The 18530-nt window shown below is 32.2% G+C and overlaps 1 protein-coding gene across 1 annotated transcript in view; it reads left to right on the top strand.

The window, feature by feature from the left end:
- The window catches only part of rl (Mitogen-activated protein kinase rl), a 173535-nt gene that overhangs the window by 150579 nt on the left and 4426 nt on the right, over positions 1–18530 (top strand). The window contains exons 2-5 of the mRNA XM_088259569.1: positions 14544–14670; positions 16468–16578; positions 17139–17273; positions 18057–18173. Of these exons, the coding sequence (XP_088115695.1) occupies positions 14544–14670; positions 16468–16578; positions 17139–17273; positions 18057–18173 (490 nt within the window). The remainder of the gene's footprint in view (positions 1–14543; positions 14671–16467; positions 16579–17138; positions 17274–18056; positions 18174–18530) is intronic.

Here is an 18530-nt window from a genome sequence, read left to right as displayed (position 1 = left end):
TTCATCTAAACAAACTAATTATTTTTTGACATCTCATCAAAGATGAAGAAGAATATGGAAGTCTGGGCATTTACGAGGCTGACGACCGTCATAGGCTGGTTTAAGTGATCACATTACACACGTGTAACATTCACCAATTCTACCCATCATTGACAACCACACTACTCAAATTCTTGGAAGTTCTATATATGTGAACCAATTTAGAAACCTTGTTCTTGAATCACTAGAACTTACTAGAGACATCTATTGGTGAGATGTAAAGAAGCTTTTTACTAAGCAGAAACTCTTATATTAGTATGTGAGGTCCGAATCCTGGATTATAATCACACACATGAGAAACGCCAGAAAATACCATTTTCATTATTTAAGCTTATAATTTGACCAGATAATTTATTTACAACATTTTGAGTGTGTCCAAATACTTGTTCACGAAATCTGGATGATCTCCAATTACAGGAGTTATTTTCATATTATTTTTTGACAAAAAATAATATGAAAATAACTCCTGTAATTGGAGATAATCCAGATTTTGTGAACAAGTATTTGGACTCACTCAAAATGTTGTAAACTAAGCCATAGCAACGGCATACAGCTAGCTATCGTTAATAACTTAATGATAAATAATTATGTTTTTTCTTAGTTCTAGCTAGCTATCGTTATTAACTTAATGATAAATAATTATGTTTTTTCTTAGTTCTGGATGTTTCACTCAACACACACACAACGTAAAGCCAGTTTTTCGTTCTTGCTACTGTGTTAGTTAGCGAGGCCTACAAGTTATGAAAATGTAATTTATTACCCATTATCTGTGAAATCGCGTAATGTTGATTAATAATGGACTGCTCTTTACAGCGGAATAATATATGACCTAATATTTTACGTTAACACCGAGAATTTTCTCATTTTCGGCCTCCCTTTGTCTTAATCTAGTTTCTCGCTTACGTTTTTCTTTCTTCAATTACTTTACCCAAATATTTCACTTTGTTTCAAAATCCATTATATTTTTAGATTTAGTGAGCCGATACCGTCATATTATTATTCCCTCTTTAATATTTGCAGTAAATATTATAAAGGTATTCATTTTAGGATACTAAAATTTCTAGCTTGAATTTCTGTAAATGTCTACCAAACTAAACATGATATGTAATATGAAACCCTCGGGGTAGACTTTGGTTGTTTTTAACTTTACTGAATGTATTCGTAAATACAACTATTATGTATTAACTGCTAAACAAATTTTCAAATATACAATAATATACGTTTACTGAACGAACAGTCCTTTATATGTTAGTCTCCACACCCTTCTGAAAACCCGTTCGTAAGAACAATCGACCGCGGGGTATTTTAAAATGTTCATTTAAGTATTTATCGTTGGATAACAATCCTTTTTTACTCGCATAATTTGTGACTGCGACCAATTTCGAATGAATAATAGGTAACATTGTCAACATTGCCCAACACATAGAGCATGAAAACTTTTAAACCCTTTACCTAATGCGAGATCGAAGACGTCGTTAGGTGGGGAAGGTAACGATGAAGACAATGGTATGCGCATGTAAGGAGTATGGAACCATCCAGATTCCCCCATTTTGCTTTACACAGCCAACCCCAAGGCAGACGACTCCCGGGCAGACCACCAAATAGATGGATCGATACCTAGAAACCGACCTCGCGGGAGGCTTATCACTCTTTAAAATGGGCGGCAAAGCACACCAAGAAGAAGACCTTATGGGCGCACTTCTCTCCTTTTAATTTCCAGCGATTACTGCGGCCGTTATAAGAACAATTCAAGATACAATTACTTTGTACAAAATATAATTTAATTCATATTTCCAAATATAATTTAAATAATGAATTAAATTTCATATATCGGATATGCCTATAAGTAGGTAGAGTAATACAGTTTTCACAGATAAGGTTTTATTTATCATTTTTGACTGTTTGGAAACATTTTTATACACTAATTTATATAAATTCATCATCCGAAAATTAAAAACAATTTATTTTTTGTGAACTTTTTATGTTGTTCATGAATATAAATATATTTCAGTATTATATAATTTATTCTGAAATTATAAGTTCAGTTTAATATAAAGCTGAAATAATATTGTTTTTGCCAACGAAAAAGAATTCCCGTGATTCTGTTGTTTTTTTTTCCTTTTCGTTTATTCTCTGAATTCTCTTTTGTTTTTTCTTCAAATATTAACCGAACTCGATAATACTCCTGTAATTCAATATTTTATTATGGCATAAATTGTTTTTTTTTTATATCTTTATAGAAATTATTATTATACTTTTTTGTTTCGGCATTCACTTTGTGGTAAGACATGATGAAATTGTAAAAGAAAAACACTTACTTTTCACCACTTGAGTTTATTTTATTATAACGACTAGTTTCGGAAGCTATGCTTATATTTAGACCTGAAGATGGAAGCATAGCTTCCGAAACAAGTCTGTTCGAAACTATTTATCTCACAATGCTCCTCACCCAAGTATCCACCCTTCTTTCTGAACCTAATTCTAGAATTGCGGTCATAATTTCTAAAATGATAAAGCTTAACGCATCCAAACTATGAATTTTTGCATTAATTGTTAATATTATTTTCTATTATTTTTTTGTTTATAAATAAAAATAATACTTTTGACTATCAGAAACATCCTTTCACTAGTAGACTGCCAAATAAATAATTTTTTCTAAAAATCTCACAATGAATGTGAGATGATTAAAAAAAACACTTAAAAGGAATTTTAGTATTAAAATCATTTCTAAAATTTACGAGTAATCACGGTGAAGTGGAGTGATTTTTTCGGCCATATTTTGCATATCGACAACTCGTGAAGTATTGCAGAATGAAGGACGGACATAAATTATAATTTAAAATGTCGTTAAGTTTAGTAAAAATTATTATTTTAAATGGACGATCAATCATTTTTAATTCGAACGACAAAAGGTCCTGTGGAAAGGTTTAGTGGTGAGTGGCGAGCAACAGGCTGTAAGTTTCTTCTCCCCTCCCACCCCATATAGCCAGTGAAAGGTTGCATGTATCCCTATATTATGCGATACAAACATATTTTTAAATCCAAATGTGTAGAAAATTCGTGTAAAATTCACATTCTAAATGAAGGCATTTTCTTGCTTTTCTGTTATTTTATCAACAAAAAAATGTGTTTTATGTGTACGCCAATATATCCGTGTTCTTAGTATTCTTCTCTGATTAAATGAAAAATTCCAAGAAATAATATGTGCTCTTACGTTCTTATATTCCTTTTTTGATATATTTCTCTGAAGATGTGGGGATTTTCATATACGTTTTTTTTTATCTTTTGCATTAAAATGTTCTTGTTATTCGTCAGCGTTAAATAATACCCATTTTTTCGTTCCGACTCGCGGTATTTTTTTATGAAAATGCTTCTTTTATAATATTTTATATTAAGAGTATTTTCTAGGATACGTGGAATACGCTAAAGATATCGTAACAACGGGCAAATTAAGGATTCAAATAGGGCTATTAAGTCAATTAAACCCCTACCCTTTCTTAATTACTTTTTTTATTGTATTCTGTTTTTTTTTTTTGCTTTGTACGTTTTATACATTTTTTTTGGAGTCAAAGAATCTTGCATCCCTTATGTCACTGCGACCATATTAGGTCTATTGTGACCTCCCTTTGTATTACAGCTCACTGCCAAGACCTACATAAGTCATGTAACTCACGACCTGTCTTGTTGGTAGGAGCTTCACGTTTTATACATACGTGCGTGTTTATTGTTACTTTATCTACGCCATCAAATGTATCTCACAGCTTTACATAGTATTATGTAAGTAGTATATAATACCTGAAAGAAAAATCCTTTCATGGATCTACATTATCTCCCTTAGTTACTGACTTAAACCTTTACTGCGACGTGAGCAGCGTTTGTGTTTCAAAGTAATATTGTATGTACGTGCCGTGTCATATGTTACAGGAGCAATAGATTTTATTGAACGCGTTTAAAAAGTGGAAACTTAAATGTCCGAAAACACGAGGTAGTGTTCAACCGAACTGACAGAATCGATCCAATTATTCATAAAACAGTAATTCCAAAATTCTCCTGAATTTATGTTTCTTCAAAAATATCGCCTTTTTAACGAAAATTCACGCCTCAAAGTACTTTTTCTGGTCCTTATATACACCCAAGTGTTGCATAAGGCACTTAAAAGGAACGACGCGGTGTTAACTTGATCGTTTGTAATATGGAAGCAGGGTGATCAGCCCTGCGCTACAGATTTCTGAATCTAGTTGTGAATATATTCGATAGAATATAGATGACGCCAGTAAAGGAGCTGAAGGTGAAGGACAACACTGGCACGTGGGGAAAAAATGAAGCCTGAAATAGTAAGTAGGCTTTCGCAAGTTTGTACGAGTACCCGTATGGATCTCCAGGTGCCCTATCATAAAGGATTACCGTTAGCTAAAATATACGCATCTAAATTTATCACTATAGCAACGCCTCAAATTCAATTTGAATGTAAAATATCCTCCCATACGAGTGATGAAAGTTTTCTGTGAAGAAATGTAAGAAGCTTCTTATATTCCCATAATCCCCTCAGGCTACGCGACGCGCGACGGGAAACCTTACAAGCTCAACTCTTTCATTTTACCTACGAGAACACTGTGCTGATACTTATTTACTTTGCAAACAGTATTTTCAACTAAAAAAATATTTGTTTTCTTTACCGCATCCTTCTATGGAATATTATGTACTTGGAAAATTATTGTTATTAATATTATTCTATTATTTTATTAAATTATAGAACAAAGCCTTTTCAACACTTTGAGTGTGTCCCAATACTCGTTCACAAATCTGGGTTTTTTCCACTTCATGTCTGAGTTTTTGTTTACATTTTGACGTCTCATCATAAATGAAAGTGTCTCTGCTAAATAAAAAGCTTTCACAATCCGCAATAGATGGCTGTTGTGAGCTTACATGTACCGTGTCGTGAGATTAATGATATATCTAGGAATTTCGAAATTTAGAGTAGTGTGATTTTCATGTCATCGTGGGTAGAATGGTGAATGTTGCACGTGTGTAAAATGATCACTTAACCAGCCCGTGGACAGGTCATAATCCCTGTAAGGACCCAGACTTCCATATTCTTCAGATGTCTTGTTAAGATGTCAAAATGTAGGACTAAGCCTTCTTGAAAAAACACACTGACCAGTATCAATGCACCTGTAGCGCTATATATCGTAATAATAAATTTAAATTACCCGAGATTATTGTTACTGCCGAACGATTGCAAAGAAAAAAATCTGTTTTATGTAATCGGTGGAATCTTGAAGGACAAAGCGCCACTACTATCGATATTTTTAGCAGAACCCTATGAAACTTATCTCCACGCGTATCATGGTTATGAATTATGACACGTGTCCTCACCTCTCCCGCGATGGCACTAAACTCCTCCCAAATCGCACAATGCTCTTAAGGCTGGAGCAGTTTAATTATCCCGTTATTTCACGCTTTACTGTGTCTGGTTTCAAGTTGGTATGCATGGACACGTGGCGGAGTTATGTCAGGTGTGATAATATTATACTTTCATTTTGATGTACGTTTTATCTACCACCCTTCCAGTTCAGGGTTATATTAGAGAGAAAAATTACTTTTATTTACTATATTATTTTTTCGACATCTCAACAAAGATAAAGTAGAATATGGAAATCTGGGCATTTACGGGACTTACGACCGTCATAGAGCGAATGGAACAGTTGAATTCCGTGTAGTGCACAAGCGCCGAATTTTACTGTCCAGTACTTCAGTTAGCGTTTTAAAACGATGATTGGCTTGGATTGGCTTGTGCTTTTGTCCATCTTTCTTCGGATCGGTGCTCTTGATCGGTGTGTGAATACGTTGCGCTCGATCACGCTAAACTGTCGTAGACGCTTTTATTTTTCAAAACCGGACTGCCGGACGGTGATATTACGGGTAGTGCACAAGCCGCCCCCTTACTATTACAGTTTAAAATAATAAAAATACCTTTATAATATTGAACTCAAGATTCTTGTATCGCTTTGAAAAACATATATATATATATATATATATATATATATATACATTTATATATATATATATATATATATATATATATATATATATATATATATATGTATATATATATATATATATATATATATATATATATATATATATATATATATATATATATATATATATATATATATATAAGGGCGTGTTAACGTACCATTGTTCACGTCGCCCCGAGATTTGTACCACTCCCTTGCAACGGCGACTCCATTCTGAGAACTCAATCGGAACTAAACACAAGCTCATTTCAGTGGCGTGTGCTTTCAGCGGAAATGAACCGAGTTGGAAACGTAAACCAAGCTCCATGTAGCGTGAATACGCAATATTTGCTATTCTTGTCGCTGATGGACATTCAAATGGCTTGATTAAAAAGTGTTGGAATAGCACATCGCTAGATCAGCAATAACAAATAAATATATACTTTGTATATTAAAAGCCTTAATTTGAGCTTTACAAGGCATCAGGTTCGCGCCTCCCAGGACGACCACTGCTGACAATTCGTCGGCAGTTCTCGTCACAACTTCGGGACGCGGATCTGACTTGGGAGGTTGCAAGGGAGCTGGCAGTCGACAGAAAAGCCTGAAGACAGTTTGTGGACTCCATATATGTGCTCCACCTAGGGAGCAGATATGATTTAATAATATTAAAAGCATTGTACTAATATGATAATACACCCTCCTTGTCATTCATCGTTCACTTTGTGTAATACCACTTTAAAAAATTATGTGGTTTTCCACAAAGTGAACGATGAATAAATATATCTCCACGCTGTTCATTCTGAAAATTTCGTTTTTCAAATATTGAATTTGTTAAAATGTTTGTACAGATAGAATGATGAATTTCGTTTATTAATTCGACATCACTCTTCGGTATACTCAAATTTATGAATTTCAAGTTTAGCTTTTACTCGGTAAATATCACCATCTATTAAAATCTATTGTGACACGTGTTTGACTATGGTTTTGAATGGATTAAAACGCGTTTCACGGTAGATTTTATTCAAATGTGCAATTTACTAATATAAGTTAAAATTTAAATAAATAATGAATTTCACCAATGTGTAAAGTGACTACACACTTAAACCACTCAACAATATATTCTAAGCCCTAATATTACCTTCTCGGGGGTGAAGTCCAGTGTTTGTGTACAAGAATTTGCATATACTTAAGCATAATAATACTATTCTCATTACAATATACGATGTTGTAATGAAAATAATAAAAATGCACGAAAAGAAATTTCCAGTATAATCATAGTATAATTGAATTCTTAAGATAATGACAAGATAATTATCATCCATTTTAATATATCAAAGAGAAAGGGTCTATAATTATGTAGTTCTATCATTAAATGAAAATGATTAATATAAAATAAAACTAGAACTTAATTTTAACCACTTTTATTTTTAATACTTTTCTCCAACAGGTTTCGACAAGAACCTTGAATATGAACCACAAAGGTTTTGCAAAAAAATATTCGAGAAAATTATCTACTTCTCTTGACAGGCTTAAAACAGACCAATCATTCTTACTTTATTTTTCTTTCTTCACTCCACAAGTGTCCTTAACGTTTTTCGTAATAATAGGCGAAGTTTTTAACAATCTGTAAGTTGATTGGTTTTTAAGAAAGTGGTTCTCCCAACGATCCTTAATTTTAGTCAGCAAGTTTATTAAATATGTAGTCTGCTAATTTAGTAACTCTTTGCTGTCTACAGATTCCATTAAAATTGTATATTTATCAACCCCGAAATACAGAAATCGCCAGCAATATTATACCAACTTATCTTTAAATTATTTAAGCTACTTCGGGCGTCTCTAGAAGTTGAGTGTAATTTTATGTTTTTAGCGTATTAAAATTTAATCTAGCTTTGCGACTTTTCAATTAATTATAGTAACCTTGCTTAATTAAGCGTCGCGCTTGACACGTGTGCGTAATTATAAAAGTAATTTCAGTTTTCTGAGTCATAAACTGTACTGAAAATATATTTTTAATTACAATTTTTATTAAAACTGTTTTTGCCTCGCAATTTCGAAATATTTATTAACAACATTTTTAGTGTGTCCAAATACAATACTTGTTCACAAATCTGAGTTTTCTCCATCTACAGTTATTTTTACACTTTGACATCTTAACATTGATAATTTGTTGATTTAAACATAGTTCATACATAAGTCTCATATATAATATTCACGATGAGTAATTTCCATTACTCATTTTGGGACATGGGATCAAGTGTAAGAAGACCGAAAACCAGATAAGAAAGTAACAAATAAGAAAACACAGGGCGAAATGTAAAATATATAGAAATAAAAGGTACAGTAAATAGGCATATAAAAAAACATAAGGTAAGAAACATATATGTATATGTATAACTAATCACTTATACAAATATCTTTCCATAAAGTATTTTTTCAGTTAATTTATTTTGGATCCCTGACTGATGATCATCTCTAATTAATATTCATGTATTTAGCTACAAGCGCACAAAATACGATAAATGGAGATCTAAAAACGCCCGTACAAAGAATGTTTGAAATATAAAACCTGTAGTAAAAAACCAAACAATAACTTAAGATTTTTCATCTCATGTTAAGACACTTATATTTTAATAAAATAGTATTAGTTTAGTCGGAATCCTTGTATTAGTTGCTTGGTTATTTATCTTATTGTATATTAAGGAGTTATCACGATTTCATTTTAGTCAGCAAATTCAACTTCTCTCTGAAAACGGTTTCTCATCCTACGGATGTGTACTGAAAGGTACCTAATAAGCTAGCCGAGATGCAATTCCGCATTTCAATATTTCCGTTTATGCGAATTGATCCCGCTTCCTCTTTCCCCTCGGCATACCATAACATAAACTGAAACGGTAAGATAAACACAAATTCGTTTTATAAATGCGAAATGCGATTCCTCAGAGGAATGTGCGACAAAACGATGTACGATATATGTTTGAATGGTGTAATGTGGAAAGAATGTGAAGCTGAAATAAGCATTATCGATAAAATAAATAAAGGTGTGTTGAGATGGTTTGGATACTTGGAACGAATGGGCGAGGAAAGAACGGTAAGACAAATTTATGAAGGGGTGATGTTGGAAAAAGGAGCAGAGGAAGAAAATGGCGCACTGTATACTAACCCAATATTGTATTTTTTTATTATATCTTCATTTATAATCTCATTCGAGAGTTTTTCTCTTCACCGGATTACAAAAAAGGGCAAGTTTTTTAACGGATTTATCCCCAATTCGACTTTCTTTCTCTTTCGTGATATTCTTATTAATAATCTGGTTTTCCTCTCATTTTACCTATTTTTAAAATAATCTCTCGAAAAGCCTATTAAGGGTTTTCGCCGGAAAGGGGATTAAATAAGTGAATATATATTGGTACATTGTTCAGCATCTTTATCCTGTATGTTTTTCTTTTTTCCGCCTGTTACATTAAGTAAAATGTCATCATTAAACTGAAACGACACGGTTGATGGATGGAAAGGATCCTCTACTTTATGCGCGCTCGTACATCGCAAACGGCCCTATTGACATTTACGTTGTAATAACGTTTTATCGTGTGTCGGTAATCACATATCGGCCATTAGCTGTGTCTGACCCACATCGGGAACACACTAAGTAGGTGCTCAAAAAAATACTTTTATTTTGTAGCAAACTCCTAATGAATAGGGTATAATTAATCTAGCTTAACAACATCGAAGGTGTAGTGGTATATTGACTAGTATGAAAAGCGCGGTTAAAAGGGTTCATATTAATTATTTAGAAAAAAAATCTCCCACAACAATTATCGGTGCGTTTCTCCAGCTAAGCTTGCTAGTACACAAAAATTTTTTTTCATTAATAGGTTGGGCAGTCACTTTGTGGTTATATCTATCCATTTTACTTTTTTTTTTACAAAAATGTTAATAATATTAGTATATATAGTATATATACTCACCGAGATTTTTATGTCTACCGGTTTCGAGATGTACCCGTCTCTTCATCAGGACAATCACTACCACAGCATGTAATCACTAATACAGCATGCAAACAATACCACCCTTCACCACCATAGCACTATGTACACACTCAAAACTACACAAAATGTCTAACACATGCGATTTTTGGTCTACCCGAAGACCAACATGCACTAAAGGTTTCAACACAGACATGCGTTACGAGCCGAGGTTAAACATGTCCTGACGAAGAGACGGGTACGTCTCGAAACCGGTAGACATAAAAATCTCGGTGAGTGGTTATATACTAATATTATTAACATTTTTGTAAAAAAAAGTTAAAATGACTAACCACAAAGTAAATGCTTTCAATATTAATAATATTGAGAATATATCCATTTTAATTTATGTTTTACTGGGCAAATACCACTATTTTTTTAAATCTATTGTGACACGTGTTTCGATGCATTTCGCATCATTTTCAAACATCGTAAATGATGCAAAATGCACGGAAACACGTGTCATAATAGATTATAACAAATAGTGGTATTTGTTAAGTAAAACTTAAATGAAAAATGGATAGATATTACCACAAAGTGACTACTGAATCAATTGAGTAAATAGAAATTATACATGGATAATAATTTTGATATTTATCGGATTTTATAAATAAATTAATAGTTACACAAAATTACGGCCATTTCTCAATAAAAAAAAAACTATAAAAAAAAAATATCTTACGATTTATGAAAAAATATACATTTATCTTAATATCTTACGATTTATAAAAAAAAACTGTATAAAATCGACAACAGCAATCTGCAAATTATTATTTTTTTAATCATTCCAAAAGTTATTCTTAAGAAAAAGTATAATCGAAGATTTTCCATTGTTTGATGTTTTCATTACTTAGATTAAAAATAAATGTGACGAAAATTTTTACTGTTAACACTTAAAATAATTGTTTTTGTTATATCCAAAGCTTTGTTTTAAATGCTGGGTTTTCACTCTAAACGGCTTGTCGTTGGATAGTTGACAATTGACAATTATTATAACAATCGTTAGCACTCTCGCAAAATCTGCACTCTCGTCCCAACCATGTACCATATAAAAAGCTCTTCCCAGAAGCAGAGTGATATACTGTGGATAAAACACAATGGCTCACGAATTTTCGGTAATGTCATTTTATAGGTAATTCAAAATATCCATATTTAACCCTTAATAGTCCTAAGTCGAGTGTATCTCGACATAGTATTTTTAACGCCAACTGTGATGTCTAGTTAAGCTTAACATTATATTTCCCAATTTCTATTTTTTTATAAATATATACGCACTCTACAAAATACCAATCAAAACTAATGTAAAACCTACCTTTTTAAAACTATTTTGTAAATCAATAAAAGAGTTATTGCGAGGTAGAAAATAATTAATTTTAAATTCAAAGGCTAAGGGTTCAGGACACATTTAATTTTTTTAAATAAATCTTTATAATTATTTTAATCTTTATGCTTTTTTGTTTTTAGTTTTGAAATTAACGTAAAAAGACTATTGTTTTTCACTAAGCCTTTGTCCGCGCTCCCATCGATCAGTATTATTTTTAGAGCCGATAATCTCCGAGTCAAATTCAATCTCATCTCAAACGTCAAAATTATCGTCAATCAGTCTTTCGATATTAAAGACGAATTTGTAATTTTTACGAAACGAATTTTTAACGAAAAAAATATAAATCGTCGCATGAGTGCTCGTTTGTTCAATATCAAAACATGTTAAATGTAAAATATTTACTTTTAAGCACATCAATTATCCGGTTTTTTAATTTAAAATAGGTAAAAATCACTGGAAAAATCTTTTTAATGGACTCTTACGTTAAATCAACTTCCCTCATTTTCGCTTCGAATGATGATGTTAGTTGAATGTATAATATTATATGTTTTGTCCTTTTTTTCGTTCGTTGTGATAAAAGCTTTTGCAGTTACATATACACGGCTTTGTTTAAAAGAATAACGTACGTATCTCGCTAATACCCATTACCAGCTGAACAGTCACGTTTTTCATCATAGATAAGCCCCGTTGATTCGGTTTCTAATATAATAATTTAACAAATTTTCTTTCTCGGGGATTTTCAATCCTGGTGTGGTTTTAATAATCTGCAAACAACGTTATGTAATCTTTGTCGACATTAGCTGATACTGATACTAAATAAAGTGGGTACACGCTTTGAAAACTCGTTGCGGCAAATGTTAATTGGAGTTTATAAAATATTTATAAACGGGAGAGTACTTACGAATAAGTGTGGAAATTATCAGACCATCGATATTCTGTTTTACAATACTTCAGCTCTTGAAGACATAAATACTAACACGTAATTTCGAGGGCCATTGTCATAATTACTTCATGTCATCTTAGCTTCGAAGAATATTCAGGTAAAAGTATTTCAATTTTGGACAGATAAAATATGTGGTATGGATGGGTATACAAATTCAGAAAAAGCGAAAAGATTTCAAAGATTATATTTAGATTATCAATTTACAACACTTAGTGGTTGTGTTAAGCCGGATAACCCCTATCAGCATCTGCAACGTTTAACCTGTCCAGAGCGTCGATTTCATACGGACGTTTTATGGTAACTACGTAGTGTAGATATCTTTTACTTTACTCCGGACTTTTATTTGTAGTAACTTAACCAATTGAAAACGGACGTAACTAAAAGTTACCGAAGAAAAAAATGGGTTTACCGTAAAAAAAATGGTTTTACCCTTTTTTGTTTTTTGTTTAATCTCTGAATGTTTTTTAATAGTTTTATAACATAATTGTGGAATTGTTTAATTGGTTTTTTTTTAACGTAACTATTTTTTGTCAATGTAATGTAATGTTTATTATTGTTAATGTAACTATTATTTTGTATAATTTTTTTATACGTAAGCTGTACGATTCCCGAATAAATAAAATAAAAATGTTATCTGCACCCCATAGTTAAAACATTTACTTCGATATGTAATCGACGCCCAGTAGTTAATGAAGAAGATTTCTGAAAATACGTATTAATCATTTTCATCTAAAACTTCTTTTTTGTAGTAATTTACATAAAATATGTTATATTATTTACCACTAGGATTTTTTTTAAATAATAATTTGTAAAAAAAACTTAATCCCTTAGGACCGTTTTACTCGTTAAATTCAATACTTCTACATGTATTTTACATTGTAATTTTTTATTCAATTAGTTAATCGCTAACATTCGAGATGCCAGAGTTTTTTTCGTGTAAAGAACATCGTCAAAACATCAATAATGGCAATGTATGGTACTACATAGATCTCTTTTGGAGTAATGTCTTCATTTGGGGGCCTGCCCACAGAATTTGACACTGCGGGTAGGCCCGTTAATATTGATGACTGGTATATTTTGGTTTCACCAGGAGAATGTACTCGCAAAAAGTCCCAACTCGGTCAATAAGCCGTCATTCCAATTCTATGAGAATAAACCTCCAATAAAATGCAAGGTGTTTTATTATACCAGTACTTCTCCGTTAATTTTAGTTTAAAAAAATAATAATTAGGGTTTCTCTTGGCCACCCTGTTACTCGATGTTATTTTTGCGTCAGTTACCGTCAACATTGTATTTACGTAGTAAATTGCTGTTTCTTATAAACTTATTCTATATCTAATGAGCTGTCAAATTAGGAGGGTAAATAGATAAACGATAGCCCGCACAATTTTAATAACGCCCCGGACTTTTATTATTTTCTCCGAACAATTTATTACAATAAGGGAACGTGCTTAGCCCGCAGTTGTTTGAAAATAACGGTACTTGTTCTAAAAATAGTCTTGTAATTTATTCAAATTTGATTTTATTAATTTATTTAATTCATCATACGCAACTCTACACTTTTATCGATTGATCTGGCAGTCACTTTGTGGTGATATCTATCCATTTTAAATTTAAATTTCACTTTGTTAATATTACTATTTCTCAAAATCTATTGTGTTTTGATGCATTTTGCATCATTTGCGTCACAATAGATTTTGTGAAAAACTGATATTTATGAAGAGTAATTTAAATTTACAACAAATTTATAGTATTGTGTCTTCGCGCTGGGTTTTCCGTGCTGAGGGCACATTTTAAAATATTTGTTTTATACACATATATACATGTGTGTGTATGTAAACACACAGATATACATATATATTATAATAATAAATACGGCCAATCTATCTAGCGCCGTTTTTGTGAAAATCACCTTAAGGGCTCTTTATAATTTACAGTAGTTTTATGTTTTGCAGCTTTCCGTTCTCACATTTAAATGTTTTTTTAATGTGATAATTAAAAAAAAATCGTTCCTTATTTCCACTTTATTTTTTTTCCTCCACAGAAATAAAGTTCTGATATGTTTCTATAAAAAATATCTATCGAAGTTTTATATTTGTGTATAAAACTTCGATATAAATATCGAAGGGTCAATGTGCTTGTCATTTTCATTTTCCACCCGCTGTAAACTCATCGTCGGATTTGTGTTGTTACAGGTCGGCGTTCGACAATGAGAAGAAATCAAAGGTGGCCATAAAGAAGATCTCCCCGTTCGAGCACCAGACCTACTGCCAGAGGACCCTCAGGGAAATCAAGATATTGACGCGGTTTAAACATGAAAACGCAAGTTCTTATTACTTTCCGCACTAACCACACCCGCTACCCCCATGTCAACCGCCCGAATCTAAATGCGACACGACATGACTTACTGCCTAAACATTATTGGTACCTCCCAAGTATCCTTCTTCTCCCCCAACCCTAGTTGCAACCCTAATCCGCACCCAATGTTGCAAAGGGCACTGCATCGCATCGACGCAGTGTTATCTTGATCATCAATTATGTGAAGGCATGGACATCAGTCGTACGCTCCAGGGTGATATTACATATATTTTTACCTTACCTGGAAATTTATATATTTAAAAAAAAATCTAATGTAAATAAACGACTCATTGGGAGTCCTGCTTAGTGAAGCGTTTATATGTAATAAAAAATATTTTGTTCCAATAAAACTAAAATATTAAATACCACATTATGATGAAACACAAAAATTAATAATACCTAAAAAATACAATAAAATATATGCAAAAAATATATGATAAATAAACAGAAACGGATTATTATGATCACAAAATTAATTTTCATCATCGCTCTCATCATAAATTACAGCTTATTTTTTTTTTATCTCAAAGTTGGTTGAAACTCCTCTTTACTAGTTATGTCTCCATCGTTACTAAAGTCATCTGATATACACTGCAATTATCTGTCTTTTTCGATCTTGTAATTCTTTGAGAATTTCTCTATGAGGAGCTAAGGAACTTTACAATTCTCTTTTAAATTTTCCCCTACGTGCTACTAAAGGATCTTTTTCAACAATTTATATTTTTTTTTAGTTCAAGATATTTACTATCGGAGATAAATTAAATTTGAATTTAATTTATTATTAGATTAAAACCAATATTTTTAGCTTTTCCACTTTTTTATTTGACCAGCGACCGGGTTTCGGCGTTACCGACATCATCAGACTGGTGAGAGGCTATACAAATTGTTATGTTATATATAAAAGAAGGCAGGAGTTGATAACCATGATTTGATATAATTTTATGAGTTGATAACCATGATTTGATATAATTTTATGAGTTGATAACCATGAGTTGATAACCATGATTTGATATAATTCTCATAAAATTATATCAAATCATGGTTATCAACTCCTGCCTTCTTTTATATATAACATAACAATTTGTATAGCCTCTCCCAGTCTGATGATGTCGGTAACGACGAAACCCGGTCGCTGGTCAAATAAAAAAGTGGAAAAGCTAAAAATATTGGTTTTAATCTAATAATAAATTAAAAATGCAATTCCATCACGTAGTGTCAGTGGATAATATAAATCAATTAAATTTGAATTAGCAACCAATGCAATATTACAAATGTTTTCGGAATCATCGGCGTAATTGGAAGTGGAGATATTTAGTAGTTTAATATTAGTTCCTCATCCTCATTAAAAGTTTGTCTATATAAAATATCTGAAAATCCGTCCGATTTTATTTTTTTGAAATCGTGTAATATTAAATTCAAGTTTTAGTACCATGTGATATCGAATCCGTGTTATATTAATCGTAAATTTTATACCCTGTAATATCGAAACCGTGTTTTACAAGTACCCTGTTATACGGGGGACATCTGTAATCATTACCTTTTCTGTTACCCGGTTGGATTTAGGTGCATGGTATTTGTTTATTTTTCTTAGTTTTAAATTCATTCCCACTTTAGTTTTTGATGCCAAATTGTGATATACGAGTATATCAGAAACTTGAAATATGAAATACGCACCCAAATTTGTGTACAGAGTAGTGTCAAGTAATCTAATCCGCAAACTGAATGAAGTGATGATTTTTTAACTATGTTTTTTCCTTCCAGATTATTGACATCAGGGACATACTGAGGGCGGTGACAATAGACCAAATGAAAGACGTGTATATTGTACAGTGCTTAATGGAGACGGACCTTTACAAATTGTTAAAAACACAGGTATGAACTTCATTCTTTTATTTCTCTCCTCTGCTCTACTCTCGTACTGATCCCAGTATAGTATAACAAACTATGAAAATAATTTTACCATAACACTTAATTATATAGGATACTACATTTCCATACATATGTAGAAGCAAGCTTGGCGCCATGTAGCTCTTCACACATCTCTAACTTCTTCAATCGTAATATTTTTATTCATGTGTTAATAATAATAATTTGAATAATTTATATAGCGCTCTTTTCGTAAAATAATACCTCTAGAGCGCTTACGGCGTTACTGTATTAATTCCCTGTGCCGAAAGCACATTTCATAAGAATATTTTTAATTTTTTTTTTTTTTAACAGCTACTTGTCATAAGCCATACAATAATGAATGATGTGGCCGATTCCTTATGACTTAAGTCTGGTTGAGATACGCTGCAATGCAGTTTGAAATTACAACAATTGCGAACCAGATGTTTAATTAAACTATGAATTTTTCAATATTTGGTGTGTTTCCTAATCAGATTACAGAGGTCTTTATGTTTTATCTCAGAATTCTTTGTGTTTTGTTCCAGAAACTGAGCAACGATCACATTTGTTACTTCCTGTACCAAATCCTGCGAGGATTGAAGTACATCCACTCGGCTAATGTACTCCACCGAGACCTGAAGCCATCTAACCTTCTCCTCAACACGACCTGCGACCTCAAGGTTTGTATTACTTCGTCGCGATACAAAATCATAATCTTACTCTAGACAGGTCAATAAAACCGTTGGCAAGCCGTGCACTGTGCCATGTAAAAACCTGACTATATTATGTGATCACTTTAGCTATTAAATGGACTGATTCCTTGCGTTTTTTTTCATTAACAATCTATTAATCTCAAGATTTTTATTGGTATCTCAGTTAAGTGAAGAAGTCTATTGAGATGGGAATATAGTAGTCTGAGTGATTATTTGGTCACATTATACTTCAACACTGTGTACGTTCACCATTCTACCTGTGGTTGATAAACACATTACTCAAATTTCGGAAAGTTTCACTACATTTTTTCAAACTTTATTGAAGAAAACCTGAAAGATTCTGAGTATTCCAAAACCTGTTGGTTTTATGTATCATACATCTATCATTAAATCCAAAAAATAACATCAATATTATCTCGCTATATGACTGTTAGTAGAACCCTTTGCGTTCCTCTCCCAAACACCCAGTATATGGTGTGCGCTTTAGGCTCTGTACAGTAGTAGACACATTGAACTTTAACGAAAACATGACTTCGAGTTAATATGTATATCTCTGCATCTGATGCTGTGAGTTAAAAAAATTTATAAACCTTTGTTGCAGAACAACGTGTGAAGATCTCATATTAAATATATTGGTATTTTATATCATGACAAACTTTTAAGATTATTATTATTTTGAGATAATTATTATTAGTAAAGAAGAAGGTTGAAACGGCAGTTTATTAACTTGTTTGATTTATTTATATTTAGATTTGCGACTTTGGTCTGGCGAGGGTAGCTGATCCCGATCACGACCACACCGGCTTCCTGACCGAGTATGTAGCCACTCGTTGGTACCGAGCCCCCGAGATCATGCTCAACTCCAAGGTAAATCATCCATAATATAATCGAATATAACTTTGTTTGAAAATCATTAAAAATATTTTACTATAACTTAATTATAATATCTGCCGGTTTCAAAGCTAACCGCCTCTTTTTCAAGACTAATTAATACTAAAACACTATTAACAAAATTAACAAAATCCAAAAAAAAAATATTGGCTATGAGGCAAAAGATCTTGGTTAGATTTCAAGTAGTCTTATTTTTCGTGTTAATTAGCAGTTACAGCCAACGGGGATCAAGGATGTTGAGTGATTGGAAATATATTTAATAACGGACTCTTAGAAAATTGTTTACTTGTGTAATTATTAAGTGTGATCAAGGAAAAAAAATCCTCCATACCT

Source organism: Brachycentrus maculatus, unplaced genomic scaffold (genome assembly GCF_059751285.1).
Source record: "Brachycentrus maculatus isolate JH-2025_06_01 unplaced genomic scaffold, ASM5975128v1 h1tg000118l, whole genome shotgun sequence".
NCBI lineage: Eukaryota > Metazoa > Arthropoda > Insecta > Trichoptera > Brachycentridae > Brachycentrus > Brachycentrus maculatus.
Note: the sequence above shows the minus strand (reverse complement) of the source record. Positions and strands in the feature narration are given on the sequence as shown.